The sequence below is a fragment of the Scyliorhinus canicula genome, chromosome 2 (assembly GCF_902713615.1).
Source record: "Scyliorhinus canicula chromosome 2, sScyCan1.1, whole genome shotgun sequence".
Classification (NCBI taxonomy): Eukaryota; Metazoa; Chordata; class Chondrichthyes; order Carcharhiniformes; family Scyliorhinidae; genus Scyliorhinus; species Scyliorhinus canicula.
In genome coordinates, this window is record NC_052147.1 from 288,262,332 (window position 1) to 288,279,107 (window position 16,776).

The 16,776-nt window shown below is 54.1% G+C and overlaps 1 protein-coding gene across 2 annotated transcripts in view; it reads left to right on the forward strand.

Annotated features, from left to right (window-relative positions):
- ankzf1 (ankyrin repeat and zinc finger peptidyl tRNA hydrolase 1) overlaps nt 1-15,288 on the forward strand; it is a 66,504-nt gene extending 51,216 nt beyond the window's left edge. Inside the window, exons 9-10 of one of the 2 annotated variants that reach the window (XM_038790224.1) lie at nt 2,606-2,761; nt 14,696-15,288. In XM_038790224.1, the coding sequence (XP_038646152.1) occupies nt 2,606-2,761; nt 14,696-15,129 (590 nt within the window). In that variant the 3' untranslated portion in view covers nt 15,130-15,288. The remainder of the gene's footprint in view (nt 1-2,605; nt 2,762-14,695) is intronic. The other variant, XM_038790223.1, reaches the window with a different exon arrangement.
- Nucleotides 15,289-16,776: the final 1,488 nt, after the last annotated feature.

The window sequence follows — 16,776 nt, forward strand, 5'->3', positions numbered from 1 at the left end:
CACTCGGGCAGTCGCCGTTCCCAACCTCCCATTTGTTCCCTAGTAACAGTTCCTCCCCTGTTAGCAAAGCAGCTCCCCCCTCCCTCCCCCCACAGCAACAACACTAGAAACCCAACCCCCCAAGTCAAGCTCCAGCTTAACACCTGCTCACCCCCCACTGTACTTCCGAGAGTCAGCTGACCCATGCTGACTTGATAGTGCCCGCCCCTGGCACCAAACAGTCTGTCTACCGATTGTTCTCTTCCCTCTCCCCCAACTTGGACAACATATTCAAAGCATCACATTCCCCAGTAAACCAACATCAGAAAAAACACTGAGGAAACATCGACTTTAGAGAAACAATCCAAAAAACAGAACCAACCCCAAAGCCATCCCCCCCCCCCCCTCTAACCAGCTCCCTGCGAGACAAGGAACCATCCAAACAGCCCCTTATTACACACAGCACTACTTATATAGCCCAGCACAACAAATCGCTGCCACAGTACTTCTCCAAGGCTTCGGTGTCTTTTAATTCACCTCCAGCCTCTTAGAACATAGAACAGTACAGCACAGAACAGGCCCTTCGGCCCTCAATGTTGTGCCGAGCAATGATCACCCTACTTAAACCCACGTAACCCGTATACCCATAACCCAACAATCCCCCCATTAACCTTACACTACGGGCAATTTAGCGTGGCCAATCCACCTAACCCGCACATCTTTGGACTGTGGGAGGAAACCGGAGCACCCGGAGGAAACCCACGCACACACGGGGAGGACGTGCAGACTCCACACAGACAGTGACCCAGCCGGGAATCGAACCTGGGACCACTGGAGCTGTGAAGCATTGATGCTAACCACCATGCTACCGTGAGGCCCTTATTTCATAAAAGTCCAGACTTTGTCTGGTGTTTCGGAGTAGAAGTCCCATTCCTCATGTGTGACCCACAGACGGGCTGGGTACAACATCCCAAACTTCACCCCCTTCTAAAAGAGGGCCGTTTTTGCCCGATTAAACCCAGCTCGCCTCTTGGCCAAATCCGCGCCCAGGTCCTGATAAATGTGCAGCTCACAATTCTCCCACTTGCTGCTCCGTTCCCTCTTGGCCCACCGCAGAACATGTTCCTTGTCCAGGAATTGCTGAAAGCGGACCACCCCTCGCCAGCTCGTTCGCTCCGGGCTTCTTCGCGAGGGCTCTGTCCACTTCCAGGGGCTGAGGGAACGCCTCAGCCCCATCAACATGGCCGTCACATAAGCCTTCACATCCGATCCCTCACTGCCTTCAGGGAGGCCGACAATTCTAAGAATCTGCCTCCTGGATCTGTTCTCCAGGTCCTCCAGCTTCTCCTGCATTCTTTACTGACGGTCATTCATCATCTCCACCTTGGTCTCCAGCACGGTTATGTACTCCTCGTGCTCCAACACCTTTTTCTCCACCTCCTGGATCGCTCTCCCGTGGGTCTTTTGATTCTGCACAACTTGATCAATCGAAGCCTTGATCAGGTCCAGCGTGTCCTCCTTCAGCTCGGCGAAGCAATCTTCAAAAAAACTCCACCAGCTGCCCCATTGACCACTGTGCCGTCTCCCCGCGGCCCTTACTCTCCGCCATGCTGTCCCGCATTGCTGGCTCTGCTTGTGTCTTCCTTATAGGACTTTGTCTTCTCACACGGCCACTTCTGCTACAATTCTCCAGACACCGGAGGGGGATTTCTCCTTACTGTCTCACTCTTCACCAATTTATCCCATCAAATCCAGAAAAAAAACGGGGGGAAAGTCCGTCACAGGCGGGAGCTATCAAATGTGCAACCTACTCCTCCATGCCCTCCACCGGACGTCTTTTGGGACATTATCAAAGATTGTGGAGCTAGAGGCTGGGCCGGACACTATGGTGGTGATTTCAAACCCTGTGCTGTACCTGTCCTGGGAGTGTTTGATGGGGACAGTGTAGAGGGAGCTTTACTCTGTATCTAACCCCGTGCTGTACCTGTCCTGGGAGTGTTTGATGGGGACAGTGTAGAGGGAGCTTTACTCTGTATCTAACCCCGTGCTGTATCTGTCCTGGGAGTGTTTGATGGGGACAGTGTAGAGGGAGCTTTACTCTGTATCTAACCCCGTGCTGTACCTGTCCTGGGAGTGTTGATGGGGACAGTGTAGAGGGAGCTTTACTCTGTATCTAACCCCGTGCTGTACCTGTCCTGGGAGTGTTTGATGGGGACAGTGTAGAGGGAGCTTTACTCTGTATCTAACCCCGTGCTGTACCTGTCCTGGGAGTGTTTGATGGGGACAGTGTAGAGGGAGTTTTACTCTGTATCTAACCCCGTGCTGTACCTGTCCTGGGAGTGTTTGATAGGGACAGTGTAGAGGGAGCTTTACTCTGTATCTAACCCCGTGCTGTACCTGTCCTGGGAGTGTTTGATGGGGACAGTGTAGAGGGAGCTTTACTCTGTATCTAACCCCGTGCTGTACCTGTCCTGGGAGTGTTTGATGGGGACAGTGTAGAGGGAGCTTTACTCTGTATCTAACCCCGTGCTGTATCTGTCCTGGGAGTGTTTGATGGGGACAGTGTAGAGGGAGCTTTACTCTACGTCTAATCTGTTTTATGAATGTGTTTGTTTCCTTTCCGTAGCTCCTGACGCTCCTGAAGAGGAAGGTGATATCAGCCAGACTGAGAGTACAGAAGATGCTCATCCTGTGACTGGGCCACACTCCAGAGGAGAAACGGAGCAGACAAAGGTTCCCCCAGGAAATATCTGCATGGTCCCCACTGGGCCCTCTGAACAAGGTACGGTGAACAGACTGGAATCATTCGCTGTCAGTGAATTGAGGGGATGCCTCACACAGCAAGATAGTCACTGCTCCATCCGCAGACTGGGCTGAGTCAACTGAGATCTCAGTGTGGTGCTGAGCTTTACACACCCACCTTCCTGCCCCCATCCCCCTCACCCCCACCCTCCTTCCTGCCCCCATTCCCCTCACCCCCACCCACCCACCTTCCTGCCCCCATTCCCCTCACCCCCACCCACCCACCTTCCTGCCCCCATTCCCCTCACCCCCACCCACCCACCTTCCTGCCCCCATTCCCCTCACCCCCACCCACCCACCTTCCTGCCCCCATTCCCCTCACCCCCACCCACCCACCTTCCTGCCCCCATCCCCCTCACCCCCACCCACCTTCCTGCCCCCATTCCCCTCACCCCCACCTACCTTCCTGCCCCCATTCCCCTCCCCCCCCCCACCCACCTTCCTGCCCCCATTCCCCTCCCCCCCCACCCACCTTCCTGCCCCCATTCCCCTTACCCCCACCCACCTTCCTGCCCCCATTCCCCTCACCCCCACCCTCCTTCCTGCCCCCTTCCCCCTCACCCCCACCCACCCACCTTCCTGCCCCCATCCCCCTCACCCCCACCCTCCTTCCTGCCCCCATTCCCCTCACCCCCACCCACCCACCTTCCTGCCCCCATCCCCCTCACCCCCACCCACCCACCTTCCTGCCCCCATCCCCCTCACCCCCACCCTCCTTCCTGCCCCCATTCCCCTCACCCCCACCCACCCACCTTCCTGCCCTCATTCCCCTCACCCCCACCCACCCACCTTCCTGCCCCCATCCCCCTCACCCCCACCCTCCTTCCTGCCCCCATTCCCCTCCCCCCCCCCCCACCCACCCACCTTCCTGCCCCCATCCCCCTCACCCCCACCCACCCAACTTCCTGCCCCCATCCCCCTCACCCCCACCCACCCACCTTCCTTCCCCTCACCCCCACCCACCCACCTTCCTGTCCCCATCCCCCTCACCCCCACCCTCCTTCCTGCCCCCATTCCCCTCACCCCCACCCACCCACCTTCCTGCCCCCATTCCCCTCACCCCCACCCACCCACCTTCCTTCCCCTCACCCCCACCCACCCACCTTCCTGCCCCCATCCCCCTCACCCCCACCCACCCACCTTCCTGCCCTCATTCCCCTCACCCCCACCCACCCACCTTCCTGCCCCCATTCCCCTCACCCCCACCCACCCACCTTCCTGCCCCCATCCCCCTCACCCCCACCCTCCTTCCTGCCCCCATCCCCCTCACCCCCACCCACCCACCTTCCTTCCCCTCACCCCCACCCACCCACCTTCCTGCCCCCCTTCCCCTCACCCCCACCCACCCACCTTCCTGCCCCCATTCCCCTCACCCCCACCCACCCACCTTCCTGCCCCCATCCCCCTCACCCCCACCCACCCACCTTCCTGCCCCCATTCCCCTCACCCCCACCCACCCACCTTCCTGCCCCCCTCCCCCTCACCCCCCCACCCACCTTCCTGCCCCCATTCCCCTCACCCCCACCCACCTTCCTGCCCCCATTCCCCTCCCCCTCACCCCCACCCACCCACCTTCCTGCCCCCATTCCCCTCTCCCCCACCCACCCACCTTCCTGCCCCCATTCCCCTCACCCCCACCCTCCCACCTTCCTGCCCCCATTCCCCTCACCCCCACCCTCCCACCTTCCTGCCCCCATTCCCCTCACCCCCACCCTCCCACCTTCCTGCCCCCATTCCCCTCACCCCCACCCATCCGCCTCACCCCCACCCATCCGCCTCACCCCCACCCATCCGCCTCACCCCCACCCATCCGCCTCACCCCCACCCATCCGCCTCACCCCCACCCATCCGCCTCACCCCCACCCATCCGCCTCACCCCCACCCATCCGCCTCACCCCCACCCATCCGCCTCACCCCCACCCATCCGCCTCACCCCCACCCATCCGCCTCACCCCCACCCATCCGCCTCACCCCCACCCATCCGCCTCACCCCCACCCATCCGCCTCACCCCCCACCCATCCGCCTCAGCACCCCCACCCATCCGCCTCACCCCACCCATCCGCCTCACCCCCACCCATCCGCCTCACCCCCACCCATCCGCCTCACCCCCACCCATCCGCCTCACCCCACCCATCCGCCTCACCCCCACCCATCCGCCTCACCCCCACCCATCCGCCTCAACCCCCACCCATCCGCCTCCCCCCCCCCATCCGCCTCACCCCCACCCATCCGCCTCACCCCCACCCATCCGCCTCACCCCACCCATCCGCCTCACCCCACCCACCCGCCTCACCCCCCCCCATCCGCCTCACCCCCACCCATCCGCCTCACCCCCACCCATCCGCCTCACCCCCACCCATCCCCTCACCCCCACCCATCCGCCTCACCCCCCCCCATCCGCCTCACCCCCACCCATCCGCCTCACCCCCCACCCATCCGCCTCACCCCCACCCATCCGCCTCACCCCCACCCATCCGCCTCACCCCCACCCATCCGCCTCACCCCCACCCATCCGCCTCACCCCCACCCTCCGCCTCACCCCCACCCATCCGCCTCACCCCCACCCATCCGCCTCACCCCCACCCATCCGCCTCACCCCCACCCATCCGCCTCACCCCCCACCCATCCGCCTCACCCCCACCCATCCGCCCACCCCCACCCATCCGCCTCACCCCCACCCACCCCGCCTCACCCCCACCCATCCGCCTCACCCCCATCCGCCCTCACCCCCACCCATCCGCCTCACCCCCACCCATCCGCCTCACCCCCACCCATCCGCCTCACCCCCACCCATCCGCCTCACCCCCACCCATCCGCCTCACCCCCACCCATCCGCCTCACCCCACCCATCCGCCTCACCCCCACCCATCCTCCTCACCCCCACCCATCCGCCTCACCCCCACCCATCCGCCTCACCCCCACCCATCCGCCTCACCCCCACCCATCCGCCTCACCCCCACCCATCCGCCTCACCCCCACCCATCCGCCTCACCCCCACCCATCCGCCTCACCCCCACCCATCCGCCTCACCCCCACCCATCCGCCTCACCCCCACCCATCCGCCTCACCCCCACCCACCCGCCTCACCCCCACCCACCCGCCTCACCCCCACCCACCCGCCTCACCCCCATCCCCCTCACCCCCACCCACCCACCTTCCTGCCCCCATCCCCCTCACCCCCACCCACCCACCTTCCTGCCCCCATTCCCCTCGCCCCCACCCACCTTCCTTCCCCCATCCCCCTCACCCCCACCCATCTTCCTGCCCCCATCCCCCTCACCCCCACCCACCCACCTTCCTGCCCCCATTCCCCTCACCCCCACCCACCCACCTTCCTGCCCCCATTCCCCTCACCCCCACCCACCCACCTTCCTGCCCCCATTCCCCTCACCCCCACCCACCCACCTTCCTGCCCCCATTCCCCTCCCCCCCACCCACCTTCCTGCCCCCATCCCCCTCACCCCCACCCACCCACCTTCCTTCCCCCATTCCCCTCACTCCATTCTCCTTGACAACACAGGTGCAGATAACAATTTCAATAGGCTTGTGTGCAGATGTTGGCGTGCCCCTAGCCAAGCTGTTCCGTGCAGCTACAGCACTGATATTCACTCAGCAATGTGGATAGTAGCCCTGGTGTGTCCTGTACACAACAGGCAGGACAACTCCAACCCGGTAATTACTGTCCCATCATTACACTCAATCAACAACAAATTAATGCAAGGCATCATTGACAATGCTATCAAGCAGCACTTACTCAGCAATAACCTGCTCACGGACTCTCAGTTTGAGTCCTGCCAGGGTCACTCAGTTCCTGACCTCATTACAGCCTTGGTTCAAACATGGACAAAAGAGCTGAATACCAGAGGTGAGGTGAGAGTAACTGCCCTGACATCAAGGCAGCATTTGACCGAGTGCGGCATCAAGGAGCCCCAGCTAAACTGGAGTCAATGGGAATCAGGGGGGAAATCTCTTCGCTGGTTGGAGTCATACCCGGCACAAAGGGAGATGGTTGTGGTGGTTGGAGGTCAATCATCTCAGCTCCAGGACATCACTGCAGGAGTTCCTCAGGGTAGTGTCCCCAGCCCCAACCATCTTCAGCTGCTTCATCAATGACCTTCCTTCCATCATAAGGTCAGAAGTGGGCAGGATCGCTTGGTTGCACAATGTCCAGCACCATTGATGACTCCTCAGACTAATACTCGGAATGGATGGGTTGTCTTATGAGGAGAGGTTGGACAGACCAGGCTAGTATCTGCTGAAACTTAAAAGAGAAGAGACTAGATCCTGAGGGGTATGGACAGGGTGGCTGTGGAGAGGATGTTTCCTCTTGTGAGAGAATCTAGAGCTCGGGGGTCACTGTTTAAAAATAGGGGGTGGCCCATTTAAACAAATGAGGTGCAATCTTTTCACTGAGGTCATGAGTCTTTGGAACTCTCTTCCTGAAAAGGTCGTGGAAGCAGAAGAATAAGAACATAATAACTAGGAGCAGGAGTAGGCCATCTGGCCCCTCGAGCCTGCTCCGCCATTCAATGAGATCATGGCTGATCTTTTGTGGACTCAGCTCCACTTTCCGGCCCGAACACCATAACCCTTAATCCCTTTATACAAGAATATACAAGAATCTTTGTATATTTTGAAGGTAGAAGTTATTGGATTGCTGGTGAACGAGGGGATGATGCGGTATCTTGGGTGGGAAGTTTATCAGGTCAGCCATGATCCTACTGAATGGAGGAGAAGCTCAAGGAGCGGAATGAGCCACTCCTGCTCCTTGTTAGCACGTTCAGATACTGGAACAGCCGATCCCTGAATGCAGCAACACCTCGATAACAGTCCGGCTTGGCCTGAAAATTGGCAAATGGCATTTACACCACAGGCAATGATCATCTCTAACATCCTGGCCATTACCATTGGCCCGGAAGTAAGCTGAACCAGCTGTATAAATACTGTGGCTACAAGAGCAGGTCAGAGGCTGGGAATTCTGCAGCAAATAACTCACCTTGAAGAAGGATGTGAGAGTACTCACCTGGTGCCGAGGACATTTACCAGAATGATTCCAGTGATGAGGGATTTTGGCTCTAGGATAGTTTGGGAAATCTGCTGTTTTGCTCGAAGGAGAACTGATGCATGTAGAAATGGTACAGCAGTTATCATGGGGGATTTTAATCTACATGTCGATTGGTTTAACCAGGTCGGTCAAGGCAACCTTGAGGAGGAGTTTATAGAATGTATCCGCGATAGTTTCCTAGAACAGTATGTAATGGAACCTACAGGGGAACAAGCGGTCCTAGATCTTGTCCTGTGTAATGAGACAGGATTGATTCATGATCTCATAGTTAGGGATCCTCTCGGAAGGAGCGATCACAATATGGTGGAATTTAAAATACGGTTGGAGGGTGAGAAAGTAAAATCAAATACTAGTGTTTTGTGTTTAAACAAAGGAGATTACAAGGGGATGAGAGAAGAACTAGCTAAGGTAGACTGGGAGCAAAGACTTTATGGTGGAACAGTGGAGAACCTTCCAAGCGATTTTTCACAGTGCTCAGCAAAGGTTTATACCAACAAAAAGGAAGGACGGTAGAAAGAGGGAAAATCGACCGTGGATATCTAAGGAAATAAGGGAGAGTATCAAATTGAAGGAAAAAGCATATAAAGTGGCAAAGATTGCTGGGAGATTAGAGGACTGGGAAATCTTTAGGGGGCAACAGAAAGCTACTAAAGAAGCTATAAAGAAGAGTAAGATATGAGAGTAAACTTGCTCAGAATATAAAAACAGACAGTAAAAGTTTTTACAAATATATAAAACAAAAAGAGTGGCTAAGGTAAATATTGGTCCTTTAGAGGATGAGAAGGGAGTTTTAATAATGGGAATTGAGGAAATGGCTGAGGAACTGAACAGGTCTTTTGGGTCGGTCTTCACAGTGGAAGACACAAATAACATGCCAGCGACTGATATAAATGAGGCTATGACAGGTGAGGACCTTGAGAGGATTGTTATCACTAAGGAGGGAGTGATGGGCAAGCTGATGGGGCTAACGGTAGACAAGTCTCCTGGCCCTGATGGAATGCATCCCAGAGTGCTAAAAGAGATGGCTAGGGAAATTGCAGATGCACTAGTGATAATTTACCGAAATTCACTTGACTCTGGGGTGGCCCCGGTGGATTGGAAATTATCAAACGTGACACCACTGTTTAAAAAAGGAGGTAGGCAGAAAGCAGGAAATTATAGGCCAGTGAGCTTAACTTCGGTAGTAGGGAAGATGCTGGAATCTATCATCAAGGAAGAAATAGCGAGTCATCTGGATAGAAATTGTCCCATTGGGCAGACGCAGCATGGGTTCATAAAGGGCAGGTCATGCCTAACTAATTTAGTGGAATTTTTTAAGGACATTACCAGTGCAGTAGATAACGGGGAGCCAATGGATGTGGTATATCTGGATTTCCAGAAAGCCTTTGACAAGGTGCCACACAAAAGGTTGCTGCATAAGATGAAGATGCATGGCATTAAGGGTAAAGTACTAGCATGGATAGAGGATTGGTTAATTAATAGAAAGCAAAGAGTGGGGATTAATGGGTGTTTCTCTGGTTGGCAATCAGTAGCTAGTGGTGTCCCTCAGGGATCCGTGTTGGGCCCACAATTGTTCACAATTTACATAGATGATTTAGAGTTGGGGACCAAGGGCAATGTGTCCAAGTTTGCAGATGACACTAAGATGAGCGGTAAAGCGAAAAGTGCAGAGGATACTGGAAGTCTGCAGAGGGATTTGGATAGGTTAAGTGAATGGGCTAGGGTCTGGCAGATGGAATACAATGTTGACAGATGTGAGGTTATCCATTTGGTAGGAATAACAGCAAACGGGATTATTATTTAAATGATAAAATATTAAAGCATGCCGCTGTGCAGAGAGACTTGGGTGTGCTAGTGCATGAGTCACAGAAGGTTGGTTTACAGGTGCTACAGGTGATTAAGAAGGCGAATGGAATTTTGTCCTTCATTGCTAGAGGGATGGAGTTTAAGACTAGGGAGGTTATGTTGCAATTGTATAAGGTGTTAGTGAGGCCACACCTGGAGTATTGTGTTCAGTTTTGGTCTCCTTACTTGAGAAAGGACGTACTGGCACTGGAGGGTGTGCAGAGGAGATTCACTAGGTTAATCCCAGAGCTGAAGGGGCTGGATTATGAGGAGAGGTTGAGTAGACTGGGACTGCACTCGTTGGAATTTAGAAGGATGAGGGGGGATCTTATGGAAACATATAAAATTATGAAGGGAATAGATAGGATAGATGCGGGCAGATTGTTTCCACTGGCGGGTGAAAGCAGAACTAAGGGACATAGCCTCAAAATAAGGGGAAGTAGATTTAGGACTGAGTTTAGGAGGAACTTCTTCACCCAAAGGGTTGTGAATCTATGGAATTCCTTGCCCAGTGAAGCAGTTGAGGCTCCTTCATTACATGTTTTTAAAGTAAAGATAGATAGTTTTTTGAAGAATAAAGGGATTAAGGGTTATGGTGTTCGGGCTGGAAAGTGGAGCTGAGTCCACAAAAGATGAGCCATGATCTCATTGAATGGCGGAGCAGGCTCGAGGGGCCGATAACCTACTCCTGCTCCTAGTTCTTATGTTCTAAAGGGGGAGCTCTGACTGATATGTGATGGAGTTCTCCCCCGGGTCAGTGTGATTCTCTCCCCCGGGTCAGTGTGATTCTCTCCCCCGGGTCAGTGTGATTCTCTCCCCCGGGTCAGTGTGATTCTCTCCCCCGGGTCAGTGTGATTCTCTCCCCCGGGTCAGTGTGATTCTCTCCCCCGGGTCAGTGTGATTCTCTCCCCCGGGTCAGTGTGATTCTCTCCCCCGGGTCAGTGTGATTCTCTCCCCCGGGTCAGTGTGATTCTCTCCCCCGGGTCAGTGTGATTCTCTCCCCCGGGTCAGTGTGATTCTCTCCCCCGGGTCAGTGTGATTCTCTCCCCCGGGTCAGTGTGATTCTCTCCCCCGGGTCAGTGTGATTCTCTCCCCCGGGTCAGTGTGATTCTCTCCCCCGGGTCAGTGTGATTCTCTCCCCCGGGTCAGTGTGATTCTCTCCCCCGGGTCAGTGTGATTCTCTCCCCCGGGTCAGTGTGGTCCACTCTCCCCCGGGTGAATGCGGTCCGCTCGACCATCCATGGCAGAGCAAACCTGCTTGATCAGCGCCCTATCCACCACCTCCAACATTGACTCCCTCCACCACCAAGAACAGCGGGGTGCAGTGTCTACAAGATACATTGGAGAACTCGCTTAGCATCCTTCAACAGCACCTTCCAAACCCACAGCCTCTACCATCTAGAAGGACAAGAGCAGCAGATACCTGGGAACCTCACCACCTGGAGGTTCCCCTCCAAGTCACTCCCCACCCTGACTTGGAAATATATCGGCCGTTCCTTCACTGTCACTGGGGCAACATCCTGGAACTCCCTCCCTAACAGCACAGTACTTTTCACAGTAACTTCATCGAAGCCTACTCGTGACAATAAGCCATTTTCATTTGATACAATGGGTGTACATTCACCAGATGGACTGCAACAGTTCACCACCTCCTTGGGGGCATTTAGGGATGGGCAATAAATGTTTCCCTTGCCAGCCATGCTCCAATTCTGAAAATGAATATAAAAAGCCTCAAGCCCGTATTTCTTCAAACACATCTAACGGTCCTCTTTCACTTCAGTGACCATGTGTGGTGCGGCTTGCTGAAATATTTCCCAGCTCAGTAATAATAATAGCCTCCTCCTGTGCTGTCAGCATTCTGTCAGTTGCTACATGGATGAAAAGTTTCTGCTGTGGCTTTGTTCCTTACTCTGTGCATGCTCACCTTTGTTCTGTACACTGTTGATATGATGATGAGGGGAGCTCTTTGCCAGAAACCATTTGGTTCATCCCCTTCCTGGTGATACAAAGAACAAAGAAAATTACAGCACGGGAACAGGCCCTTCGGCCCTCCCAGTCTGCACCAATCCAGATCTTTTATATAAACCTGTTGCCTCTTTTCCAAGGATCTACTTCCCTCTGTTCCCCACCCGTTCATATATCTGTCCAGATGCATCTTAAATGATGCTATCGTGCCCGCCCCTACCACCTCCGCTGGCAAAGCATTCCAGGCACCCACCATCCTCTGCGTAAAAAACTTTCCACGCACATCTCCCTTAAACATTCCCCCTCTCACCTTGAAATCGTGACCCCTTGTAATTAACACCCCCACTCTTGGGAAAAGCTTGTTGCTATCCACCCTGTCCATACCTCTCATAATTTTGTAGACCTCAATCAGGTCCCCTCTCAACCTCCGTCTTTCCAACAAAAACAATCCTAATCTACTCAACCTTTCTTCAGGGGCTGGTTTAGCTCACTCGGCTAAATCGCTGGCTTTTAAAGCAGGCCAGCAGCACGGTTTGATTCCCGTACCAGCCTCCCCGGACAGGCGCCGGAATGTGGTGACTAGGGGCTTTTCACAGTAACTTCATTGAAGCCTACTCGTGACAATAAGCGATTTTCATTTTTCATTTTCATTTCATAGCTAGCACCCTCCATACCAGGCAACATCCGGGAGCACGCTTTATGCACGTGCGAGTAGAAGGAAAACTCCTTCGCTCCCGGCCGCCCAAATCTCCATGGATCAACCCCCCCCCCCATCTGCTGGTCTAGCCCTGGGTCAATGACTGTGTTGAATTCCTCCACCCCTAGTCTTAAGAGTCCAGCCCTGAGTGGAAAACCTGTCCGGCCCGACCCATCCTTTCCCTAGCCTGACCTGGTCAGTTACTCTAAGGTGCGTCTCCTGCAACATTAGCAAGTCCGCATTCAGTCCCCTCAAAGCGCGAACACGCGTGCCCTCTTATCCGGCCAATTTAGCCCTCTTGTGTTCCATGTGATCAGCCTGGTTGGGGGGCTTCTCGACCTTCTCTCCCCCCCCCCCCCCCCCCCCCCCCCCCCCCCCCGCCAATCCCTTTCTTGGGCTAGTCTCCAGCCCGTGCCCCATGCACATCATGCACCAGGCTCAGCCTGATACAGTTTAAGGTTGTTCACCGGGTTTACATGACAGTGGCCGGATGAGCAGGTCCTTTGGGGCAAAGTGTGCGGGGGACCAGCGAACCATGTCCACGTGTTCTGGGCTTGTCCAAAGCTTAGGGGATTCTGGCAGGGGTTTGCAGATGTTGTGTCCAAGGTATTGAAAACAAGGTTGGCACCGAGTCCGGAGGTGGTGATTTTCGGGGTGTTGGAAGACCCGGGAATCCAGGAAGAGAAAGAGGCAGACGTTCTGGCCTTTGCTTCCCTGCTAGCCCGGAGATGGATACTATTAGCTTGGAGGGACCCAAAGCCCCCGAAGTCGGAGACCTGGCTATCGGACATGGCTAGCTTTCTCTGCCTGGAGAAAATCCAGTTCACTCTGAGAGGGTTAATGTCAGGGTTCATCCGGAGGTGGCAGCCGTTTGTCAACTTCTTCAGGGAAAATTAACCGTCAGTAGACCGGGGGGGGGGGGTTAGCTTAGAGTAGGGGGTTAGAAAAGGTGCGACTGTGAGAGAGGAAGATGGCTTTTGCACCATGTTTATAATTGTATGTACACTGTTTCTTCTGTTACTGTTGTAAAACCATAAATACCTCAGTCAAATGTTTTTTTTAAAAAGAAGGACGTGGAAGCTTTGGAGAGAGTGTGTGGAAGGTTCACCAGGAAGCTACCTGGTCGAGGGTGTTGGCTATCAGAATAAACTAGCCATGATGTGGAGATGCCGGCGTTGGACTGGGGTGAGCACAGTAAGAAGTCTTACAACACCAGGTTAAAGTCCAACAGGTTTGTTTCAAACACGAGCTTTCGGAGCACAGCTCCTTCTTCAGGCCATTCACCTGAAGAAGGAGCCGTGCTCCGAAAGCTCGTGTTTGAAACAAACCTGTTGGACTTTAACCTGGTGTTGTAAGACTTCTTACAGAATAAACTAGGATCGTTTTCACTGGAAAGACGGAGGCTGAGGGGAGACCTGATAGAGGTCAACAAAGTTATGAAAGGCACAGACCGGGTGGATAGTCAGAGGATTTTCCCCAGGGTAGAGGGGTCAATTACACAGGGGCACAGACTCAAGGTGAGAGGGGGAAAGTTTAAGGGAGATGTGCAGGGTAGGTTTCTCACACAGAGAGTGGTGGGTGCCTGGAACGCGCTGCCAGAGGATGTGGTGGAAGCAGCAGATTAGCCACATTGATGAGGCACCTGGATGGGTCCATGAACAGGGAGGAAATAGAGGGATACGGACTGAGTAAGGGCAGAAGGGTTTGGTTAGGGCATCATGATCGGCACAGGCTTGGAGGGCCGAAGGGCCTGTTCCTGTGCTGTACATTTCTTTGTTCTCTTGTTACTTGCCCTCAGTGCTCATGCACCTCTTGCAATCCAACACCACACAATTCGGGTGGGGTAGGACCGAAAAAATGTACCTCGAGCGGGAGCCACTCAATGTGCGACCACTCACTCGATGGCCGTCTCCGGAAGTGAGGGAGGTTGATTCCCTTGTTTGACGAGAAGAATCTATCGGGGGAAGATGGGAATGTGGAATTAGAAACAGGAATCGGCCATTATCCTATTGAATGGTAGAACAGGTTCGATGGGCTGAATGGCCGTCTCCTATGTTGTATGTTTGCTAAACAGCTGAGCTGTTTAAATTGGGGGTGCTGAAGAAGCAGGATTTAGAGGAGTGTAGATATGAGGTTTGAACAGCTCGAGGAGATTACAGAGATAGGCTGAAGCTATTGAAGAATTTTTAGAAAAAGATGAGATTTTTCAAATGAAGGTGTTGCTTCATTATTGGGTAGTGTAGGTCAGCAAACTGAGCTGCTGGATGAATACAGAATGACACTGTGTGTGAGGCCTGCTCGGAGTGCATTGGAATAACAGTAACAGACTTGTGTTTTCCAGAGAATGAGCGTTATCGAGTGATGAACGAGTTGTACACCGCATGTAAGACTGGAGACGTGGAGCATCTGCGGAGGTTACTGTGCGATGTGCTTCCATTTGACAACACAGACCATGGCCGCTCTGACCAGACCAATTCATCCAGTAAGGTGGCCGAGACCACATCAGAAACGGACAAGCAGCAACAATCAGAGACTCCCAGGCAAATGGGACACGGCAAAGACAGCGAGCTGGAAACTGAGCCAAACACAGCAGACAAGCTCAGCACCGGGCCCCTTGGGAAGCTGGCTTCGTGGCCTGCAGTGGTGACAGTGCCTATATTGTGTGACCCGCTCGATGAGACAGGGTTCACGCTGCTACATGTGGCTGCTGCTGCTGGGCAGCCTGCTGTCCTTCGGCTGCTGCTGGATGCCGGCTCCGATCCTGCCATCAGGTGAGGCTGCCCTCCACACAGCTTAACTTTTAAACCACTGGTTCGGTCCATATCTGGGAATTCACCACACTTCAGAGGGATTTCATGGCTTTGCTGAGGGTGCATTGTGAGGAGGAGGGGGCCGGTTTAGCTCAGTTAGATGGTTTGTGATGCAGAGCGAGGCCAGCAGCGTGGGTTCAATTCCCGTACCGGCTAAGGTTATTCATGAAGGCCACGCCCTTTAAACCTTGCCCCTTGCCTGAGGTGTGGGTGATCCACAGGTTAAATCACCACCAGTCAGCTCCCCCCCTCAAAGGGGCAAGCAGCCGATAGCCATCTGGGACTATGGTGACGTTACCTTTTTACTTTATTGTGAGGAGGATAGTGAAAGACTTCAAAATAAGGTGAGGAGGGAGGTAGGTGGAATTGGTGGAAACCTGGCATTAATTAATATTGAGTAAATTAGATTAGTTAATCAAACCCAATGAAGAATGGGTAGGTTATCTGTTGCGGTATGTGGGTACTTGTGGACACCAGTGTGATCCAACACAAACACGTCTGCCGTAAGTGCGGCTCGAGAAACTTTGGCTCAGAGATAATGAGAGTGTGCGATATGAAATGAATGAAAATGAAAATGGCTTATTGTCACGAGTAGGCTTCAATGAAGTTACTGTGAAAAGCCCCTAGTCGCCACATTCCGGCGCCTGTCCGGGGAGGCTGGTACTGGAATCGAACCGTGCTGCTGGCCTGCTTGGTCTGCTTTAAAAGCCAGCGATTTAGCCTTGTGAGCTAAACCAGCCCCTGGTTATGTCGAGGAAGGAGAATTTACTTGGGCACGTTTTTCCAGAAGGCAGTTACGCTCTGGTTTTCTGATTTGCTCCAGCAGGAGGGAGGACAGGAGGTTGTCACGGTGAGGCAGGTATGGGGATTGAGACAGTAGAACTGGAGGAGTCTCGGTCTTTGCAGTTGGTCCACCAGGTTTGAGGTTCTGGCAGCTGGTTTGGGTGAAAGTGGCGGCTGCAGGATGGTGCACACTGGCCATGGCACAGAGACCATCAAATGCAGTGAGTAATTAGCAATGTAATGGTATTGTGGAGCTGTATAGTCAGAGGAATAGACACCATTGTCTGTATCCAAGAGTGTTTGTGCAGACGACTGTGTTTCGCGTATGGGAATAGAGATGTTTTACTGCAATTATATAGGGTATTGGTGAGACCACACCTGGAGCATTATGTACAGTTTTGGTGTCCCTATCTGAGGAAGGATGTTGTTGCTATGGAGGGAGGGCAGCGAGGGTTTACCAGACTGATTCCTGGGGTGGTGGGGCTGTGATATGAGGAGAGACTAAGTGGGTTAGGATTATATTGATTGGAGTTTAGAAGAGTGAGAGGGGATCTCATAGAAACTAATAACATTCTAACAGGATTAGACAGGGTAGATTCAGAAATACTGTTCCGATGGTGGGGGGGTCCAGAACTAGGGGGGTCATAGTTTGGGGATAAGGGGTAAACCTTTTCGGACTGAGGTGAGGAGAAATGTCTTCACCCAGAGAGCGGGGAATCTGTGGAATTCGCTCCCACAGAAAGTAGTTGAGGCCAAAACATTGTGTAATTTCAAGAGGTAATTAGATATAGCTCTTGGGACTAAAGGGATCGAGGGATGTGAGAGGGAA